We start from the raw sequence: 23,234 nt of genomic DNA, 5'->3' as shown, positions 1-23,234 counted from the left end.
AACTGCCACACAAGTAACTTTGCTGCCGTTTCTTTGACATAATTTGTAATGCTGCATTTCCTAAGACGTTAAGTGGAACATAGTGCTTGTTAAATATTTGACAATATAGAAAAATAGGCATAAGGGAACAAAGACAAAAGGGATAAGAGCCATTTGAATTTGGTGGATCGATTGATTAACTTATCTGTCATTCTATCTAGTCCAGGGCAACCCAAGGCAACTTACAACCAAACAGACAATGTACCACCACATAGATACGATAAAACCAAGATGAGAGAGAAACACATTTTAAAACACATTTAAATACATAAAAATACATTTATGTGTTGTTTATGCTCACCCAAAGTTATAATGTATTATACTCACCCAAAGTTATGATGTACTATGCAAATTCTTGTAGTGGGAGGGAAAGGTGGGATAATTGGGGTTTTTGGGGAATCAGTAAAGCTATCTTATGCCAGCACCTTGTTGTTTGCCTACTCTAGCAAAGGAGATGTGCATGATGGGGTCCGGGGGGGGGCGTCCCATTTCGTTACCTGAGGTGAAACAGGAAAGTGCTGCCCCACTTCTCCCGACCAAAGTCTACCTTCGCAGGGTTGTGTGGTGTTGCCTGCAAAGGGGTGATGGCAGCGGCATGTACTAGCGAGATCTTGTGGCAGAATTGGCAAGGGCCCTGCCACTTGGAGATCTGCCACCTGAGGTAGCTGCCTTAACCCTGGTGAGATCCCTATAGGCATCTGATTGGCCACTGTGAGAACACAACACTGGACTAGACGGCCAACACTGGACTAGATTGGCCTTATCCTGCAGGCTCTTCTTAGGGTTTTAATGGCCTACCAGTTTATGAGGCCTGTGAAACCAGAAACTATATGCAAAGGAGCTTTTAAACTATTGGGATGAGTAAGATTGTCTATGCATTGAACTTCCATTCCTGGTAGATAGCAAGGCAAAAAAAAAAAAAAGCTAAGCAATCTGGTCAACAATAGCTGTTCCAATATGCTTTAAAAGTTCCCTGAACACTAATGTAATCTGTGATGAAACTGGAGAACAGAAGGTGGAAGTGTAAATCTAATAAGCATCGTGCAGAATAATGACCTCATTTATCAAATGTATTAAGCCCGTGAGTGGGTGCGATAAAGGGATTCTGCTTTACTGTCATCTGCAGTGTGGATTTGCAAATGACTGGATCCTCCTGGAATACCAACCTACTCCGCAAGTTACTGTCAAAGAGGACCCTCTGTCAGCCATGAATAAGAATATTAATCTGCATATCTGTTTTGATAGCCTATATGTATGGTCCACAGTTGGGCAATGCTTGTTATTTGGACTAACCAAAAGGAAGTAAAGCAGTGAGAGCTCTTTACCAGTCCGGATATTAAGCAAAAACAGGGTAGAGTCTGGGCTTGATGTTGAAGCCACCAAGTCTGCATTTAGTCACTGTCTAATGTTGGAGTGTAGGAGGATGTTGCAGACTTAATTGGATTAGGTTGCATGAGGTTTCAGAACAACGGGTGATCTCTCCCTCACCCTTCATATAAAATCTAGCAGTTGTCTGGCTCCATCTCACACACTGCTTCAGCTTTTCGCGGGTAGAGATACCTGGTTTTAAAAATGCATTGTTTTAAAGTAATGCTAAGGCAAAAAAAAGAGGAGTCGCAATTGTTCATCCTTTCTGCAAAGCAAAGGACAAGAAGCTGGTGTTGAAACAGCAGAGAAGTGGGGTCATCAGGTTAAACAACTAGCAGTCCCTGAATTCATGGGGCAGTTCAGGGGTTGGCAAACTGGCAAAGTGAACAGTGATGAATCTTGCCTCCAATGACAATGAACGAGTTGGGATCAGAAAAAGTATTCCTATGAAACTGCACTGCTATGATAAGATTTATAACACAAATCTAACATTAAAGAACCAAACAATCTAAATATAAAAAACCCCATCACATTTCAACCAAAAGGACTTCTTCAGTGTTCACAGATGTTAGGGCTGCCATATGTCTGGAAAATCCCAGACATAGCCAGGATTCAACCTTCAGAAACAGCGCCCCAGGAAAATCTGGACATATGGCAATCCATGTCGGAAGTTTATATTTTGATGGATTTCCTTAAAAATAAGAGCAGCGTAACCCCATTGCTCGGTCCCAGCTCCTGACAACCTAGCAGTTCGAAAGCACGTCAAAGTGCAAGTAGATAAATCGGTACCGCTACAGCAGGAAGGTAAACGGCGTTTCCGTGTGCTGCTTTGGTTCGCCAGAAGTGGCTTTGTCTTGCTGGCCACATGACCTGGAAGCTGTACGCCGGCTCCCTCGGCCAATAAAGCGAGATGAGCGCCACAACCCCAGAATCGGTCACGACTGGACCTAATGGTCAGGGGTCCCTTTACCTTTAATAGATTTTAAAGATATTTTAGCTGGCATTTTCCTAGATCAGGAGATAATCTATTTTAATTGCATGAAAGACTTGCAAATTCTGGGTCCGATGGTGATGTGGCCCCATATTCCTAGGTCTGATGAACTTTTTTACATGTAAAAAATGTGTTTTAGGAGGCCCTCCCCAACCAATCTGCACAAAGCAACAGTTGTTGGGTGGGTGTGCTAAGCGCTCTGTGTTTTGCAGGCATTCCTGGACTAATTTAGCTCCTTTTCTATCCCATCAATGTTCTCTTGCTATGTCTCATTTTTTCCAACAAGAATGGAGCTCCTTTGTTCAGCATATGATTGGCAGGACTGTGTTTTCCTCCATTCAGGTTCAAGCTGGGTCCCCAGTAGTTTGCCTTAATTGCCGCTTAGCGTGAATCACAGAGACTTATCAGTGTCTGCTTCCTGTGCAATATATTCCTCTTTTAAATTGATTGATTCAAGACAATAAACGAAAGGAGAAACATAAATATACTGTATACAGGTCAAATCAGTATTGTATGCAGCTGGCGCTCATGTACCAATATGATGGTGGTTGTTATTCATCTGAATATTTGTCTTGCACAGGAAGCTTTTTTGGCAAGTTGTTATTTCTCCTATATGTAATCCTGATATTCTTTTCTGAATTGTGTACCTCTTGTTGTTTTGTGTTTCCATCCCCCCCTAGGTGATTATAAATAGCACAATCACACCTAATATGACCTTCACAAAAACATCACAGAAGTTTGGCCAGTGGGCTGATAGCCGAGCAAACACTGTGTTTGGCCTGGGGTTTTCTTCTGAACAGCAGCTAACAAAGGTAACTTGAGTTTGAATTACTTTTTCACTTGTTGTTGCTTTTGTAAAATCTCCTGCAATCTCAATGAATTGAAAAGAGGAACATATAGATATTGTGGGAGTCTCTCTCTCTCTCTCTCTCTCTCTCTCTCTCTCTCTCTCTCTCTCTCTCTCTCTCTCTCTGTGTGTGTGTGTGTGTGTGTGTGTGTGTGAGAGAGAGAGACAGAGACAGAGACAGAGACACAGAGAGAGAGACTGGACTTCTTCCACTTTGTCTTAATTAATAGCAACTTGGCTCTTTGCAAGTGATTAATCTCCTGTAATCAATGAGTGGGCCAGAGTTTGTGGGAGGTGTTAATGTTCAAGCTAGAAATTTTCTGAGTGTGTTTGATCATATGGTTTTCTACGCCTAGTTTTCTGTGCCTGCCTTGAAGCCAAACTAGGTGTTAGGCTAAATTCAAAGGCATTGCTCAACAGAACATCTGTGTGTTCTGCTCCTCACTTCACCACAACATCTCATCTAAGAACATAAGAACAGTCTGCTGGATCTAGCCTTTGGCAGTGGAGGTACAGTCTTGCTCGTACAGCCATTAATACTGCAGCTGCACTATACATTTAAAGCAGTTTCATACCACTTTAACAGCCATGGCTTGCTCCAAAGTATCCTGGAAAGTGTAGTTTCTTTAGGGATGCTGAGAGTTGTTCCCCTTACAAACTTACAATTCCCAGAATGGTTTTACAATCTTCTCAGAGAACTCTGGAAACTGTAGCTCTGGGAGGCAGAAAAGGGTTCTCCTAACAACAATAAACGCCTTTAACAAACTACCCTTCCCAGGAGTTTGAGGGGGGGGGAGAGCCATAGCTGTTTATGATGCTGCTTTCAATGTATGGTACAGATGGGGCTGTGTTCTTGATACAATAATAGTAGTTGTAGGATAAGGGGGTCTCATAACAACTCTCAGCATACCTTAGAAACTACACTTACAGGATACTTTGGAGAAAGCCAAAAAGTTTTCAGATACTATACTGCTTTAAATGTATAACGCAGATGGAGCCTAGGTGCCAGTAGATCCAGGCGAATTGGATGTCGTAGAAATGATTTATTACCTTTGGAGTCTTCCTATGAGAGACCCTTTTAAACTAGCAGTAGTAGCTTGGTGATGAATAGCCCAGTGGTGTACACAATGTGCACTCCTATTTGTTGAGCTGGTGTTCTTGTCAAAGAATCAGAATAATTTTCCCAGGCTAGAAATGAGTCACTTATCAGGACAGATAGTTGACATTTTAAAAAAAGAACTACTCACCATTAGTGTCTCCGGATCATATTAGTTCACTAAATGTGATGCCCTTGAACATTCCACAACTTCCTCATTAATCTTGTCCTCCATAGCCTTGAGGGCTATAGGCCATGAGATGTTAGATTAGAGGCCATGTTACAGAAGTCCCAGCTGCTGCCTCAAACAGCTAAAAGTGGTGGCTATGTTTGGCAGCTGGATGAAAACATGGTGCAGACTCCTCATACTTCTGGACTCTTTGGGGAGGAAGAGCCACAGTCCTTTTTTGTGACAATATGCATTGGAACAGAGTACCGGCACTTCCTTTGTTGCTGCCTATGGCAGCCATTTTTGGTGACTGAGTATTCCATAGCAGTGTCCATGTGCTGCTCACCTTTAGGCTGGACCATCTACAACAAGAGAATATATACAGGGCAGGAAAGGGGGCGAGCCAACAATGATGGCTCCACTTGGACAAGAAGTCGAGCTCTGGACTCCACTCTCCCTTTAAAGGGGAGAGGCAGTCCCAGTTGCAGCCAGGCCTCTGCCCTCACTTGGCCCCCTTGACCCATCTGCAATTGGCCGAGTCCTGGCCAGTTTCCCATCAGACTGACAAGCATCTGGAGGACCCCACTACATCCCCAAGACATCTGGCTTGCTGTGCCAGGCAGCAAAGGGTAAAACGGTTTGAGTATACTGTATAATGCCAATCCTGGCCTGGACTGCCCTGGTTGCCAATTATTTTCCGAGCCCAATTCAAAGTGCTGGTTCTGACCTGTAAAGCCTTAAATGGCTCAGGGCAGCAAAACCTTAAAAACTGCTTTTCCTCATATGAACTGGCCCAGACCCTGCAATATGATGATGATGATGATGATGATGATGATGATGATGATGATGATGATGATGATGCAGCCACTCTGGGCAGCTTCCACAGCAAGACATCAAACATTTAAAAAACTTCTCAGATGTCTTCTACAACTCAGATAGTTTATTTCCTTGACATCTGATGGGAGGGCGTTCCACAGGGCGGGCGTCACTACCGAGAAGGCCCTCTACCTGGTTCCCTGTTGCCTCACTTCTTGCAGTGAAGGAACCACCAGAAACCGTTGGTGCTGGATCTCAGTGTTTGGGCGGAATGATGGAGGTGGAGACACTCCTTCAGGTATATATGGCCAAAGCTGTTTAGGACTTTAAAAGTCACCACTGGAGGCAATTCTTCCTGTACCACCTCCATGAGAGGTCCAGAAGTCGGCAACATGAGAATGGGCCTTTTTCTGCTGTGGCTCCCCGCTTGTAGAACGCTATCCCCGGCAAGGCTCACCTGCCGCCTTTGTTACATAACTTTAGGCACCAGGCAAAAACCGGCTAATTAAACCATCTATGGACTCTTAATCTCTCTGTGTGGGGTTGCTATTGTTTTTATTTGCTATTATGGTACGTATTTTAGTTTTGTTTTTTAATATCGTAACCCTCCCTGTGATATTTGCATGAACAGTGGCCTGGAAAATAAATTATTACAGTTTCATTGTTGTGTCATTTAGCTACTTCTGACAGATCCTCAGCATTAAAGGTAAAGGTACCCCTGACCGTTAGGTCCAGTCGCGGATGACTCTGGGGTTGTGTGCTCATCTCGCTCTATAGGCCGAGGGAGCCAGCATTTGTCTGCAGACAGCTTCTGGGTCATGTGGCCAGGATGACTAAGCCGCTTCTGACAAACCAGAGCAGCGCATGGAAATGCCGTTTACCTTCCCACTGGAGCTGTACCTATTTATCTACTTGCACTTGATGTGCTTTTGAACTGCTAGGTGGGCAGGAGCTGGGCCCGAACAACAGGAGCTCACCCTGTGGATTCGAATTGCCAACCTTCCAATTGGCAAGCCCTAGGCTCTGTGGTTTAGACCACAGCACCACCCGTATCCCTTATCCTCAGCATAGTCAGCTACAGTTGTGGACATCTTCCTAAGAATCAATGCAGTGTCCTTCAGTTTGCTACCTGTCAAAGAGAACCTTGGGGAAAATAACCATTGTTCGCAGGAAACTCTGCTGCAGGTGCATGAAGCATGCTTCAAATCTGGTTTGGTCTGAAATGTAGCGTTCTTTCCATCTATAGTTTCAATAAGTGGTTGTTCCAGTTCTTGCGATCTGCAATAATTTTGTAATTGTCTTGAGAGCAGAGCTATATTCCTCCCCCCAAAGCATTTGTTCTAAATATTAGGCACTTAAACACCCACCCACCCGCCTGTGCTCAGCAGTTTTCTCCCTATGATATTAACAATGTAAAAAAAGCAACCTTTGGGTCCCCCCACCACACCCCTGCTTCTATACCTGAAACTAAATCAGGCTGTGAATTAGTTCTTCCAAATGGATCCTTTGTACTTTCCCAAGTATGTCTGCACCATTGTGGATTGTTGCTTTTCATTTGGGGTTCCTGGGGTGCCCTGCAGCACAATCCTATACATGTCTATTCAAGCTTGGGTCCCACCGAGTTCAGTAGGGTTTACTCCAAGGAAACTGTTTCTCCTCAAGTACCCTGAACAGTTCTGCAAGAAGGTAAATGATGAACATCCATGTGAAGAAATCCAAAAGACATAATTGGAACTTCAAGTAAAGACTATGGGCTGGATCTACTCCTGGTTAGTTGTACTTGGTTCCCTAATGGGACCCAAGTTATGATGATTAAGTACACAGAGTTCAAAGGGACTTAATTTCAACTGGCTTAGTCTGGAGGGTCTAGCTTAATACTGCTTTCTCTGCAAGTGTGCCACAGAACCTAAAGAAGCCCAAATTGAAGGCCAAGCAACTCAAGGACCTAGTTCACACGTCACACATCACAACAAACCATATTTAATGGTTTACCATGCATGCACCTGTCTCACTGCTTTGCACTAATGTGCAGAAGAAAGAAACCCTGATCCCTGGCTTAGTGTTATGCCCAAACAAACCAGAGCAAACCTTGGCTGCAGACCATGGTTTGTTTTGTTGCTAGACAGACTGGGATCCCCAGTTTGAACGTAACACTAAGCCAGGGACAATGCTTTCATTCCTCCTGGCAGGAGTGGGGAAGAGCAAAGGTGAGAAGATCAGAGCATTGACCATTAACCATTAATTGTGGCTTATGAATGGGCCCAATGTTGTTGTTGTTTTTCTACTGTATTTTAGGGCTATGTAAATTGGCAGAGTGAGAGACTAAAAAGTCAGCTGTGAACATCCCAGTCTTTTCCCAGGCTGCAAAGAATAGTCCTTTGTTCAGTTCGTTCTCTGTTTCCCTTGGACTAAGCTTACCATATGGGTACCTTGCAGCTCACACTCTTTCAATCCCCTGCATTTTCCTTTGACTGGTCCCTTGCTGAAATTCCCTGAAAGATTCCCCATGCCACCTCCATAAGAAAAAAGGCACAAAGCAGAATTCTAGAGCAAATGCATGCACAGACATAATGCACCTTCTCTGCTTCAATTAAATTATTTTGACTTGCACAGGAGAGTGGTCTTTGTTCTGCAATTGAATACCTGTAAGGAAAGGATGCATTTCAGGCTAACATGAGCGCTAGTCTCCCAGGTCCGAACCCAACATTCTGCTATGCCATGCTGGTTCTTAGGCCACACTGTAGATTTTCGGCACTATTCTAGCACTTTATCAATCATGGGTTCCCATGAAGAATCCTGGGAACTGTAGTTTGTTAAGTGTGCTGAGAGTTGTTAGTAGAACCCTATTCCCCTGGTAGAGCTAGAGGTGCTCTTGTTAAACCACTCTGAAAATTGCAGCTCTGCCAGGGGAAACCGGGGTTTCCTAATAACTCTCAGCATCCTTAAACTATGGTTCCCAGGATTCTTTGCAGGAAGCCACAGCTGTTTAAGTTGGCATGCTGCTTTCAATGTATATAGTGCAGCTATGGCTGTACTTCCAACACTGCTGATGGGGAAACATCCATTGCCACCACACCCAGCTTTGGAGCTGTAGGGCAGGTTGTGTGATACGTGCAGCTCAATCCTCCCAGTACTTCCTCTCCACTCCCTGCCCCTAGCACCTGCCATCTGAAGCAGCTGCTTCATTTGGCCTAATGATAGGGTTGGCCGTGTCAGTGCTGCCCTGGAAACATATATGGCCAAAGGGGAGGGAGTCATAGCTCAGGGACAGAGCACATGCTTTTCATGCTGAAAATGCTTTGTATGTTCAGTCTCTTGCCTCTCAAGCTGGTCTCCTGGCTGGAACCCTGGAGAGGAGGGTTACTAGCCCAGAGATGGAAAGAAGACATAGTACCTACCAGAGAAGAATGGCAGAATAAACTGGTGGCAAAAATGACCGGAAGAATTAGAAACCAGGAAGACCAACATTTCAATAAGGAATGGGGAAAATAAATAATTTACCTTAAAAATCATTGTAAACAATTAAGATTACTAGTAGGACTGGAATGACATTTGTAGTTTAATGTTAGACTGTCGTTATAATGGAATTTTGATGGAATTGGATCAATAGAGAAGATGCAGGAAGAAAAAAGTTAACTTTCAGACCCACAAAGGGGCAGTCCATGGGAATTTATGGAATTCTCTCTTTGTTTTGGTTGTTAGACAATTGCTTTTAAATTTCAAAATATGAAAATTAAAAGAAACCCTGGAGTCCAGGGCTGCCATATTTCAAAAAGTGAAAATCTGGACACAAAGGTTGTTGAGCTTTTTCTGCCCAAAGTTGTTGTGAAATCTCAAAAGAAATGAAGTTTTGAGGTTTTTTTTTTTTTTTTTTTTAGGTAAACCACCAAATTCTACACTTCCGACATGGGATTTCCCCAGACATTTCAGTGATTTTCCGCTGGGACGCTGTTCCTGATGGCTGAATCGTGTCTTTGTCTGGGAAATTCTGGGTGTATAGCAACCTTACTGGAGCCAGTGCTGCCTTAGACTCATGGTTTGATTGGGTAGAAGACAGCTTCCCGGGAGCTCCAAAGCTCCAGTAGCATCATTTAGGGGTTAGAGCTAAATGAATGTCTGATGCCTGAAAACTCAACTCCTTTCTAGGTCAGTCGGTAATTCAGTGGATTTGAGGGCCGATTTCATGGGAGGATAAGGCTATCAATGGCTACTAGCGATGGCGGCTATACTATGCCTCCATGGCTGGAGGTCGTATACTTCTGAATACCAGTTGCTGGAAACTGCAAGAGGGGAGATTGCTCTTGTGCTCAGGTCCAGCCAGAGGCAGAGGAAGGGGTTGTGGTGGGTGCAGGCACTCACCGCAGGGCCTGTAGCATGCCTGAGCCACATGTCTTTCCTAGGAGGGACGTGGTGGCTTGGGCGCATGCAGGCTCCGCGCTGCACAAAGGGTCCGCCTGTTGCCTCCCTCCCAGCTGCAGGGCAGCTGAGTGGGAGGAGGCAGGCAAACTCTAGAGGCCCCGCGGTGTGCCCTGCCCCTATGGGTGGTTCGCCCCACCCCTGGGTGCGCCACCCCAGGTGCCTGAGCAGCTTCCTCTGCCACTGGGTCCAGCTTGCAGGTTTCCCACAGGCATTTGGCCGGACACTGTGAGAACAGGGTGCTGGACTAGATGGACCATTGGCCTGATCAACAGGCTCTACTTGATGTTCTTATGCTTGACCACGAGCTGGCAAAAGCTAAGGTGTGAAATCAGCTTTCTCTTTCTAGGGTGAATTTTAATAATTCTTATTCTTTGTATGGAAGAATTTTATGTGCTCTGCTTAGAAATTCTGAGTATAAATGCATAAAGTAAATAGCAAAATAAAGAAACAGGGATTTGACAGTCTAGCCTGTTATCGGATATTTTTCAATTTTGGATTGAAGAGCAGGAGCGATTCATCCTTTCAGTGTGTGTGTATATGTGTGTGTGTGTATACACACACAGTGGTGCCTCGCAAGACGAAATTAATTCGTTCCACAAGTCGCTTCGTCTTGCGATAATTTCATCTTGCGAAGCGTGGTTTGCCGTGGCAAAAAACAAAACAAAACAAAACAAAAAACCTGCAATGCGCGGCCATAGAAAACGTTGTCTTGCGAGTCACCAAAAACATCACAAAACGCTTTCGTCTTGCAAGTTTTTCGTTGCACGAGGCATTCGTCTTGCGAGGTGCCACTGTATATATAAAACTAATTGTAGTAATATTGTAAAAACTGTAGGCAGGGTCTGTCACTATTTTATAAAGCACCCTAACATTTTCTAAGCACATTGCATATATTAAAAGGTAACCTAGTATGTGTTTGCAGGCAGGCAGTCTAATAGAAACAGCATGAAAGGAAAAAGCAATGGGGAGAGAAGAGGAAAGCAAGCATTGGAGCTGCTATTCCTTCACTGGCTGATGGATGTGACCAGGTTGGTCTCTTCCTTCTCCTGATTATATATCTCTTTGAGGCAGGGGGTGCAGTCTCCCAGTGGACCATGGTGTCCTGGCTGATGGCTTTGTTCTGGTTTGGAGTCATAGAGCAGGGATCGGCAAGGCTTACCGGCTATGGGCTGGATCACTCCCGCAGAGATTGTCCCTGGGCCGGACGGTGCAGCACAATGCCGGAAATCGTGTCTGTGCATGCCCAGATGCCAGAAATCGCTTCTGTGCAGGTGCGATTTTCGACATCTGGGCATGCGCAGATATGATTTCCGGGATTTGTGCGTGCACAGACATGATTTCCAGCACCGCTCGGCGAGTCCCTGCACTGCGCTGGTTTAGCGTAGCGTGCAGGGGACTCGCCGAGCGGGTGGCTTGGTTCGGAGGCGGCTCGTGGGCTGGTAAAACGGTCTTTGTGGGCTGCATGTTGCCGACCCCTGTCCTAGAGCAACTGTGAAATAACTTCAAAAAGTAGGTAGTGTAATAACTGTAGTAATAGATAGTGTAATAGCACCAGAAACTTGTGATAAACTTTTTAGGATGATGTGCTCTGCTGTTAACAGCATGGTTATATTGCTCCACACCATAGCTTTCAATAGCATTCTGAGTGCATGGTTTCCCCAAAATTATCATGGGAACTGTAGTTTGTAACAGTGCTGGGAATTGTAGCTCTGTGAGGGGCAAACTACAGTTCCGAGGATTCTTTGGGGGAAGTCATGACTGTTAAGGTGGTCAAAAGGTGTTTTAAATACATGGTGTGGATGTGACTTAAAGAGATGCCCAACAGTGCACAAATAACAAACTTTTGTCAGTGTAGATCGCTGTGAATTAATTAAAGCATCAATTTCCAGATTTATTTATTTTTAAACAGAGAGAAGCCCACCACTGCCGTGGGTTTCTCGGTATCTTGTTGATCCCTCCAGCTAAGTCAGAAATTATTCTTCTGATTGTGCCTTGGTTTACCATTTGGGAAGAAGTAAATTACAGTAGTAATGACATGCTGGTCCAAAGGAATGAGAAGGAGGATGCGGCAATAACTGTTAATTGGACTTCACTGTCATTTAAGAATGTGCCTGCATGGGATTGCAATGAAGTTCAAAGGTTTTGCAAACAGTTTTTGATATAGGCTCATCATCTTAAAGCTGTAGCTTTCCCTGCTGGCTTGAATCGTTAATTCTCACACAAAGCAAGAATCATAAAAATTTCATGCAGGCTAAATGTCAAAATCTGTAGAAGACTTATGCAAGATGGAAACATGTGGTTCTGTCTGGTTTTGCATTTTAAAAAGGTGGGTGGATTCCTTATCCAGATCAGGAATTTGATACCCAAAGCATTGCAGGGATAATATTATCTTATTTTATTTGATAAGAATTGTGCAACCTTAGGTAACTCATAGAGGGACGTAGGTGGCGCTGTGGTCTAAACCACAGAGCCTAGGGCTTGCCAATCAGAAGGTCAGTGGTTCGAATCCCCGCAACGGGGTGAGCTCCCATTGTTCGGCCCCAGCTCCTGCCAACCTAGCAGTTTGAAAGCATGTCAAAGTGCAAGGAAGGTAAACGGCGTTTCCGTGCACTGCTCTGGTTCGCCAGAAGCAGCTTAGTCATGCTGGCCACATGACCTGGAAGCTGTACGCCGGCTCCCTTGGCCAGTAAAGCGAGATGAGCGCTGCAACCCCAGAGTCGTCCGCGACTGGACCTAATGGTCTGAGGTACCTTTACCTTTAAGGTAACTCGTACAATAAGACATGCATTAGTTAGGCTTGTTGGATTTCTGTGGGATGACGATAATGAAATAATGGATCTGTTATAAAATTTCAACATTTAACAGCGTCACATCCATTATTTTTATGATGTCTGAGGCTAGAGGTTACTGTAAGGCTGACAGTCAAATTACATTCATGGTCAGTTGCAAGAATTTATTAAGGCGCTTTCCTCACATACACACGTACCCCAAATGTGCTCTCAAATGATTATTTGTCATTACCTGTCGCCTGAAACCATCACAGACATTTCTTTTTCATTAAATTGATGTTTCAAGAGCAGAATTGGGAGTGGACCCAAGGGCAGGAGCAGGAAATTCCCCTTCTATTCCCCATCTTATTTGAACCTTTAATTCCCCCCTGGTAGGATTGAATGGGTGGTGGTCTTTAGATCAGGGAAATGGCTCAGGGAGAGTATGAAGCACAGCTTACCACAGGACTGTTGCATCAATCAAATGTGGACACCCTCCCCTCCAACCTGTTAAGAGAAAGGGAGGGAAGGACAGTTCTAAATTAGGTTGCATTGCATGTGTGGTGAGTTTTAGAATCAGTTTTAATATAGTGTTTTTGAATTGACTGTGTTTTAATGATGCAGTACATTGCACTGAGCTCCCAAATGGACACAAGGATGGTATAGGAAACAAATATAGAGATATATTATCTTGCATCCTGTGTAATTTGGCTCTAATTTTGACCTTCTATAAATCAGAATTAGCTAAGTTTGCAGCTAATCTGTGGGGAAAGGAGATCTGCCAGTGTGCAGTGTTACACAACTGGAACTCTGGTTCAGGCTCTCAACATCCAGATGTTAATTGTGTGCTTTCTGTGATCGTCTCAGGGCCGCATTTAAATGTTACCTTAATTATGCAGCTTGCAGCTAAATATATTTTTGTGTACCTGTTGTTGTTGCTGATATTTTTCCTTCTTTTTTATATCTTAATTCATTTGTAACTGAATACAAATAAAATGCAATTAAAAAAATATTAACAGGCATAGGAGACCCTGATTTTTACTGCCCTGAGGTTCCCCACCAGCACCTCATTGTATAGAAACAAAACTAGAGCCCCTCCACCTCACTTTCTGATGGTTTTGGATGGCCCCAGAGGAATACCTTAAAGCAGGCATAGGCAAACTCGGCCCTCCAGATGTTTTGGGACTACAACTCCCATCACCCCTAGCTAACAGGACCAGTGGTCAGGGATGATGGGAGCTGTAGTCCCAAAACACCTGGAGGACTGAGTTTGCCTATGCCTGCCTTAATGCTCACTTTTCTCTATGCACCTTCATAATTCATGCAGGCTAATTTAAAATCAATTAGCGTAAGCTGTTATTTGCGGCTGTCCTGATGCAACACTTTGCTTATGTGTTTATGTTCAGTTTGCCGAGAAATTTCAAGAGGTGAAAGAAGCTGCCAGACTGGCAAGAGACCGGTCTCAAGAAAAAACAGAGACTTCTAGCAATCATTCCCAAGTAAGTGATTTATCTGAATGTGAAATATGGGAACATGGTCTCGTTGATTTGAAAATGGATTTTGTGAAAGAGAAGAGCAGTTGAAAATGCCATCAAAGGTCAGCTTCAGGTGAGCGTTAGCAAATAAATAAAGTATTTTAACAGCAGCAGCAGCAAAAATGATTCTTGGCGATTGCTTTTGGTGGATCTGCTTACTTGCACGATACCTAATGGTCCAGGCTGATGGCAGATGCCACATACAGCAGATGAGATGGGAAAGCTGTTCCTGGACTGTACGGCTTCTGACCTTAGGTAAGGGGAGTCACATGTTTGGACACGTTATCCTTAAAAAAGGCACCTCCAGAACTCCCTTCATTTGCACTCATAGCAGGGAGAATTCAGAGGTGCAGGATCTTTTTTGTGCTTTGCTAGAATGTCAAGGTCTGCAAACAAGAGCCAGTCACAAAATGGTGAAGCCAGTTTTCTACTGTGCTCCATGAACCTGCACACTGGAATGCATACAAATCTACCTGTAAGTTTCCAGGCATCAGTGCTTCTAACACAACCCTCCAAAACTGGCCCGCATTGCTGAATGAAGTCATATGGCAGCCAATTAGTACTCTCATTGACAAGCAAGGAACACTGATGTTAAGAGAGAAGCAATTAGCACAAGACCAGCCATGAAAGAGGTTTTTTTTAACTTGAATTTTTACTTGAACTTGTTGAAGCATTGGTAGACAAAGACAATTGGAAATCTACTGCAAATCACTTAGAAATCTACGAGTAGATGATTATCTACCTTTGGCCTGCCCCTGAGATAGAAATTTTTGCATCTTAAGGAGAAGAGTCTGGGCCTAGCCATCTCCCAACCTGGCTTGAAAACCTTTGTGTATGTACAGGGAATTTTTCAATAGCGTTCAAAGCTGAGGTGATACAGTCCAGGAATAATTTTGCGAAGTGATCCGATTGCGTTGACCCGCCCTCTGAAATACAATGACTACCCTTCCTTGCAGATGGTGTTTCCTTTGGGTCACTTGGAAGATGGTGGGGGCGCACGCGGGGGTTCTGCACCATGTTGTAGCACGTTGAGAAGCGGCAGACCTTTATCGTAACGGTTTTTCTTGGTTTGCGGAATGCGTTGTGCAGGAATCAGGGCGCGAAACTCCGTGTTCTACTCGGGCGTCCAGCGTCAATGGGACGGATGATGAGAAGGCATCGCATGGCGGTCCCTCAGATGCACAACTGAAAACAGAGAATGACAAACTGAAACTTGCCTTAGCCCAGAGGTGAAGCTGCTTTCATGACTACATTATTGTTGGCTATTTGTTGGTCACTGCATTCCCAGGCCAAAAGAAGTGCCCACGCTTTTTACGAAGTGGGAGAGTACTTATTTTGTAGTAACAGTGGGGGCTGGGCTATTAGGGCGGATGGAGCACTGCCCAAACAACCTCAGTCTGCCCTCAGCCATTCACTGCCTACTCACAACCAATTATCAGGGAGGTGGCTGTGCTGTGTCATTGAGAGCCAGTGTGGTGTAGTGGTTAAGAACGGTAGACTCGTAATCTGGGGAACCGGGTTCGTGTCTCCACTCCTCCACATGCAGCTGCTGGGTGACCTTGGGCTAGTCACACTTCTCTGAAGTCTCTCAGCCCCACCCACCTCACAGGGTGTTCGTTGTGGGGGAGGAGGGGAAACGAGATTGTTAGCCGCTTTGAGACTCCTTAGGGTGGTGATAAAGCGGGATATCAAATCCAAACTCTTCTTCTTCTTCTTCATTGGCTCTGGCTCCCCCTAGTGTTGGTCCTCCCTGCTTTCCACCTTGTCTGTTCCAATTAGCACCAACGGCCACTTCTTAGGGCAGTTCCACACCACATTTAAAGCACATACCCCCAAAAAGAATCATGGGAACTGTAGTTTCCCCTCACAGAACTACAATTCCCAGCACCCTCAACAACACAGAGTTCCCAAGTTTCTTTTTGGGAAGTCATTTGCTTTAAATGCATGGTTAGGTAGCAAGCAGGAGTTGAGAGCTAACTTTATCCTATGGGGTTTGGGGGGCTCTGATTTGACTTTGAAACTCCCTGCTGAGATAACTCATCTAGTTCTCTGGTTGATATTCTTCTGCCAGAAGGCAAAAAGAAGATCATTTATTTAAACAGATGTTTGGCCTACGGAGCTGATTGTTTTTTCCTGCTTCGCTGTGTTTTAATCCGTTTTTAATTTAATTATGTTTTCAACAGGCTGCTCTTTCAAATCTGCTACAACTTGCTTGGTTTTTATTATGATATTGCCTATTTCTTAAGTGGATTGGTCATTTTCTGTTCTGGACACCAGTAACTGTGACGTGTTACAAACTTAGCTCTGCAATTCACATGATACAAGCATGTCTTACAAACATGTTTGGATAAAGTCGTGCCAAGTATTACTGTGGTAGCAGCACTGTGTTAATATAGATATCAGGGTAAGTGTCCAAGCCCTCTAAGCCTAGCAATTACCCAGGGTATAAACCTGACAGGAAGTGTTTATTGGAGGAACCATATAAAAAACCAAATTCCCAGTAAAGTGAAGCTTAGGGTCATACACAGTTAGTAACTTCTTTTTTAAAAAAATATAATTTTATTGGTTTTTCCATATATACACCATCTAACAATATTTCTCTAACAATTTTCCATATCCCCCTCTCCCCTGGACTTCCCTCATATTCCCATTTCGTTTTATTTCCATATTACTCACCCTGTGTGTTGTTTCCCAAAATTTTCCCAATACATATAGTCTTACTTTTTGTTATATACAATTGTGTTTGTTTATTCAAACCCTGCCAATGAGTCCAATTCTTTATGTTGCCTCTTCATATACAGTATGTTGTAAATTGTTTCCATTCTCTTTTAAAGTCTTTGTTATCCTTTTCATGTAATTTATCTGTTAATTTTGCCAGCCCAATTCCCTAATCACTACACCACACTGGCTCACTCCATGCTCTGACTTAAACATTCCCTACAGTGGTGCACAAGGTTGTTGAACTCCAGTTCCCACAGTCCCTGGCCACTGCCCATCCTTGCTGAGACTGATGCGAGTTGGGAGCCGGAACATCTGGAGGTTCCCCATGTGGCAATCTCCTCCCCTGCCCCTTCAAACACAGGCCCACCCAAACATGGTCAAACTTGTTGGAAGCCAAAATCAAATGAGTAGGAGGTCTATTGTGATCCACCAATACTAGAGCAATACAAATAGTGCTCTGTGCATGAGAGACAGACAAAGAGAAGCTTTTGGGTTACTGTAACAATAAATATGAATATGAACAATATTCACCAAATATGAAGGTATTATACCATGAACAGAGCTGTTATATTGTAGTAAACTTGAATGAATATACAGTCATACCTCGGTTTAAGTACGCTTTGGTTTGAGTACTTTCAGTTTAAGTACTCCGTGGACCTGTCTGGAACAGATTAATCCACTTTCCATTACTTTCAATGGGAAAGTTCGCTTCAGGTTAAGTACGGACTTCCAGAACCAATTACACTCATACTTCAGGTTAAATACAGGTTCAGGTTAAATACAGACTTCCGGAACCAATTGTTTATGTATACCGTGTGTGTGTGTGTGTGTGTGTATGAGAGAGAGAAACTGGAATATGTGTGTGTGATTAATCTTAAAAATGCTTAATCCATCCCTGTTAATCAGGATTATGTATATTTCAAACCACTTCCCCCTCCAAGTTCTGAGGTATTTTATATGCCACATAATGAGTGCCTCTTATCTGATCTATAGAAAAAAATCAAGAAATCTCCAATGTTTGTGTGATTCCCCCCCTTCTTTTAGCTCCTCCAATGTAAAAAAATGGGAAACGGAACTGCACAGCCTTAGGGAGAGCAACGCCAGACTGACTTCTGCACTCCAAGAATCTGCAGCCAGCATAGAACACTGGAAGAAACAGTTTTCCATTTGCAAAGATGAGAACGATCAACTTAGGAGCAAGGTATTGGATGCAGCAAATTTAAATGGTGGTGCTTTACTAGTTTTATTAGTCAGGAAACATGCCAGTGTGCTGTAATGATTAGATGAGGAGTGAGGAACCTTCTCCAACCCTGAGGGCTGCATTTCCTTTTGGGGAACCTTCTCTTTTGAATGATGGCTTGGGCAATTTACAGAGGCAAAGCTTCAATGGTACCCTGGACAGCTCCAAGCAGGGCTCAGGGCGAAGGTTCCAGAAGAGGAGAGCTCAGATGTAGCTGCTGCAGCAGCAGCTAGGCAGGGGTGTGGCTTGAGTAGGGGGCATGTCCAAAGGAGGGGCCCGTGGACCTGAGGGCCACCACCTCTGGATTGGAGTATTGGACAAGAACTGCAGGGTTCTGAGGGTTCCTTGGGAAAAGAGATTTATTGCTCAACCATTCAGGGAACTACAGTGGACCCTCTACTTACGAACGCGGCAAACCCGGAAATGTATACTTCTGGGTTTCACAGCACGTGCATGCACAGAAGCGCTCAATTGCACGTGTGCGTGCGCAGAAGCGGCGCCTCTGCCTGTGGACTTTTCAGATTGTGGACAGACCCCCGGAACGAATTTAATTCGTATCTGGAGGGTCCACTGTATAGCTCTGTGAGAAGAATAGGGGTCTTAAGCATTTGTGGTAACAAATAAATTGGTTCTTACTCTGGGATGAATATTTTAGTATATATACTTGATAGCTAGCCTATGGATCCTGGTCAGCAACACACCTTGGAGGCAGATCCATTTATTTCACTTATGTAATGCATTGGCAACTTGCAAAAATAAAATTTGAGAACTTAAAATAAATTTTAGCCGATATAAAAATCCTGTTGCTGCTTCAGGTGTGCTGAGTTGCCCTGGAATAGTCGAAAAATTGCTGGAGGGAGAGAGGCGAAGGCACAATCATTCCTGTCTACTAAAAACTGCTTCACCCAGTATTAGATATACTGAATGTAAATGTCAGGGGAGAATAACAAAAAGGTGTAAACTTTAGAGCAGTCCAGGAATAGCAGTGTACACTGCCACTAAATAATACAGTGTGATATTTCAAAAGCTTTTAATTGGCCCACACACTCCTGGCAGAAGCTTATTGACAGCAGGGGCTTTTGGTTTCCATCAATGCTACTTGTAGCAAGAATTGCACAACACTGAGCTTTATTTGTGGGGAAAGGCAGCTTTGCTCAGTGCTGGGAGAACTATGTGGAGATGAGTTCTTCTTTCCTTCATAGGGACCTGCACCTTGAACACACTGGCTGCATTTGGATGATTGCATCTTGGCTTCATAAGCTGACGTATACACAAACCTTTTTGCTGTAGTTGCAGCCTCTTTGCTTCACCCTCCAAAGCACATCTGAAGAACACTTTTTCCCTCAAAGAATTCTGGGTGTTGTAGTTTATCCCTCAGAGTTACAATTTCTAGCAACCCTTAACAAGTGCTTTAAATCAGTCTCTAGCTGTTTTTGGACTACAACTCTCATCATCCCTAGCTATCAGGTCAGGGGTGATGGGAACTGTAGTCCAAAAACAGCTGGAGACCCAAGTTTCAGCAACCTGCTGCTATTCTCCTCATTTTCCTGCAATGTTTCCATTATTTAAAAATGTGAAAAGCAAATCATGAGTATTTGTAGTGGATTGGGAACTCACACTGGCTCCTTTCAACCCTTCTTTAAGATTGACGAACTGGAAGAGCAGTGCAATGAAATAGATAAGGAGAGAGAACGAAATGCGCAGTTGAGCAGGCGCCTCCAGGAATTGGAAACAGAGCTGCAAGACAAGGAGCTGGTATGTAAAACAAAGAATGGTAATGAAGTGCTTAAAGCTGTGGACATGCAGTCACAGCATCTTTGGGGAATCAATCCCCTTCCACAGTACTTGTAAAACAAAAAACAAAACCCTAATGCAGATTACTTTAGAAGCTGAGCAAGCCCTGGAGGCTTTGGGCACAGTGACATGACTGATGCTCCTGAAAATGCCATGGGTTCCTAGCAAAACATTAGGCTTTTGTGCTCTGTCCCGTCTACCTTGGGACCTTATTCTCATTTTTTTTTGTTTTTTGTTTTAATGCCGTAACAAAGGTGGACAAAATTTTAAGTTGGGTAGAATGGTTTTTGTTTTCTAAGTGAGCAAACTGAGCCCTCCTGGGGAAGCTGGAAAGGTTAGATAACCCACAGGGACAGGTAGAAGTGATGGTCAGTACCTGTCAGGGGGTCATCGTGGCTACTCTAGAGTAACTCCGCCTGAGTCCAGTTTGTCTTCAAAGACGTTTATTGTGCTATTTATTTACAGTGTAGAGACAGCTTAAAACATAACCTCTCATCCCCAATCAGAATCCGACAATGGCGTACGTTTGTTCCCACGCCAGCAAAGTAGTCTGGGCACCCCAAAACGCCGCCCCCCTTGACCTGCGTTGCGGCGCTCTCCTTACTACTTGTGCCGGAAGGAGTGATGCCCTTTCAGCTTCCTCCCTAAGTGGTCGGTGCCCTGGCTCTGCAACATCCCTGAGCGACTGCCTGCATCCCTCCACCCCAAAGCTTTCCCATTGTTCCTCCCTCTGATTCCTCTCCTCCTCCGAGTCTCTCCCTCCCCCTCTGGCTGCTTCAGAACCACTGGTGCTCTCTGTACTTGACGAGGTGGACATCAAGATGATGGGGGCTGTCTCCCTGTAGGGAGTCACCCTTACAGTACCCTTCTTAAAGTACGTGTATACTGCAAGCTTCCTCCAAAGAATCCTGGGAATTTGTCCTCTGAGAAGTGTGCGAGGAAGGTGTTTTTCTTTCACACAGAGGAAACCAGAGAGACATAGCGTGATGCAGCGATTAGAGTGTCGAACTAGGGACCTGGGAGACGAAATCACCACTCAGCCTTGAAGCTCACTGTGGCATCTTGGGGCAGTCACTGGCCTTTCAGCCTAACCTACCTCATAGGGCTGTCAAGCTATTCCAATCCAACAGCTACCCAGTGTTGGAATACATTTATATAGATCTCTTGAAAGCTGTTGCGTGTTGTATTAAGTCTATACCAGAATTTTCTGTTTGGTTTCAACTCCATCTGCTCAATACAAGGGACAAAACAAAAGAAGCATAGAATTGTAGAGTTGGAAGGGATCCCAAGGGCCATCTAGTCTAACCCCCTGCAACGCAGGGATCACACCTAAGGAATCCCTGACAGATGGTCATCCAACTGCTGCTTCAAAACCTCCTATGAAGAAGAGTTGGCCACTTTCTGAGGCAGATGGTTCCACCGTCAAGTAACTCTTACAATCAGAAAGTTCTTCCTAAAGTTTAGTTGGAATCACCTTCCTGGTAATCCACCTTTAATCCACTGGTTCAGGTCCTGCCCTCCGGAGCAGGAGAAAACAAGCTTCCCCCATCTTCCATGTGACAGCCCTTTAGATATTTGAAGATGGCTATCCTTTCACATCTCAGTCTTCTCTTCTAAACATATGCAACTCCCTCAACTGTTCCTCATAAGGCTTGGTTTCCAGACACTTTATCATCTTGGCCCCCCTCCTCTGCATATGTCTCCCTTTGTCAATATCCTAGATCAGTTGGTAGACCATGGACTAGATGACCCATGTGGTCCCTTCCAACTCTACAGTCCTTAAACTGTGGTGCCCAGAACTAGACACAGTACTCCAGCTGTGGCTTGACCAAGGCAGAATTGAGCAGGGACACGGGTGACACTGTGGTCTACTACTGAGCCTCTTGGGCTTGCCGATTAGAAGGTTGGTGGTTCAAATCCCTGCAACAGGGTGAGCTCCCGTTGCTCTGTCCCAGCTCCTGCCAGCCTAGCAGTTTGAAAGCACACCAGTGCAAGTAGATAAATAGGTACTGCTGCAGCGGGAAGGTAAACGGTGTTTCCGTGCGCTCTGGTTTCCATCGTGGTGTTCCATTGCACCAGAAGCAGTTTAGTCCTGCTGGCCACTTGACCTGGAAAGCTGTCTGTGGACAAACACCGGCTCCCTCGGCCTGAAAGTGAGATGAGCGCCGCAACCCCATATTCGCCTTTGACTGGACTTAACCATCCAGGGGTCCTTTACCTTACTCCAGGTGCGGCCTGTCCAAGGCAGAATAGAACAGATACAACCCTTTTCTGTGCTGAAACAAGGCCTAGGGTGGGTGCAAGGTATGGATCATACTAGAGGGAAGTCAAGGCAAGGTAATGTTCATGCTCGATGCAGGACAAGGTTCTGACTAGATGCAAGGTAAGGCAAGGTTCAGGCTCGATGAGGGCAGGGCAGGCTGTAAGGGCAGTGCTTGTCCTGTACTCTAGGAATCCAGAACTCTGATACAGTGCCACATCCTCAAACCAGAGAGGCTCTGGCCGTACAGGCTTAATGGGAAGCAGCACTTCTGAGGCTGTCCCTGCGTGCCCTTCCCCTTCTTGTTCAGAGTCCTCGACTCTTCCTCACCCACAGAAGACTCTTCCTGGTCCCTGACAGACAAATGCATTGTACTGAATTAACAGCTGTCTGGGAAACTTGTTGGGGCTGTCTCAGATCTATTCCTCCTTGTTTCCCCACCCGCCTCTTCCTGCTTTCAGCAGCTGCAGCTGGGAGGAAGATTGACATCTTAGGATAATGGTGACAGCGCAATAAAGAAAAAACACCTTCTTGTTGTAGCATGCATATATTCATTGAACTGGAATAAGAGGTTAAGGTGGCTTGATGGGGCCGAGGCAGAGACACAAATGGAGTTTAGTTTTGGAATTTACGCACACAGGGAAACCCAATTAGTTTCTGGATTCAGTTCAGCTTGGTACCGCGAAACCTTAAGGACCACCCATCCACCTTATAAACCAGTCCAGATCCTGCAACACAAGCAGGCAGTCCATGAAGCAGTCTGAAGCAAGCTGTGAGAGGGCCTCACCCTGAGAGGAGGAGAAGCCACTGCCAATAGCTGGGGCTGCACCTTCTGTCACCTCTCCACCAGCAGCAGTGCCACCACTCCCCACATCATCATGCTCCCCCCCCCCCGCACAGGTGCAGTTGGCGCCCCTGCTGCTGCCTCCTGCCTCTTGCCACTGCTGGGCACCTGGTGGTTGGCTCCCAGCTCTTGTCACTGCCGGGCACTCACTGCTCCTGGTGGCTGCAGCACATGCTCAAGTGGCAACTCCTCTATTTGCTCCTGGACCACTGTCTTCCTCCTGTTCACCCTCTTTGAGTTAACCTGGGGAAGAGGAGCACAGCAGCAGGATTGAGCAGGAGGTGTCAAGTACCCGGCAGTGGGGAGAGGGGCAGGAGGCGGGGAGCA

General features: G+C 44.9%; 1 protein-coding gene across 1 annotated transcript in view; it reads left to right on the top strand.

The window, feature by feature from the left end:
* The window catches only part of HOMER2 (homer scaffold protein 2), an 81,795-nt gene that overhangs the window by 46,142 nt on the left and 12,419 nt on the right, over positions 1–23,234 (top strand). Inside the window, exons 3-7 of the mRNA XM_035130786.2 lie at positions 3,079–3,210; positions 13,920–14,012; positions 15,138–15,277; positions 17,814–17,970; positions 19,654–19,764. Coding sequence (XP_034986677.1) covers positions 3,079–3,210; positions 13,920–14,012; positions 15,138–15,277; positions 17,814–17,970; positions 19,654–19,764 — 633 coding nt within the window. The remainder of the gene's footprint in view (positions 1–3,078; positions 3,211–13,919; positions 14,013–15,137; positions 15,278–17,813; positions 17,971–19,653; positions 19,765–23,234) is intronic.

The sequence above is a fragment of the Zootoca vivipara genome, chromosome 14, assembly GCF_963506605.1.
Source record: "Zootoca vivipara chromosome 14, rZooViv1.1, whole genome shotgun sequence".
In the NCBI taxonomy this organism is placed as follows: Eukaryota; Metazoa; Chordata; class Lepidosauria; order Squamata; family Lacertidae; genus Zootoca; species Zootoca vivipara.
The sequence above is the reverse complement of the archived record's forward strand: the minus strand, read 5'-3'. Positions and strand labels throughout refer to the sequence as shown.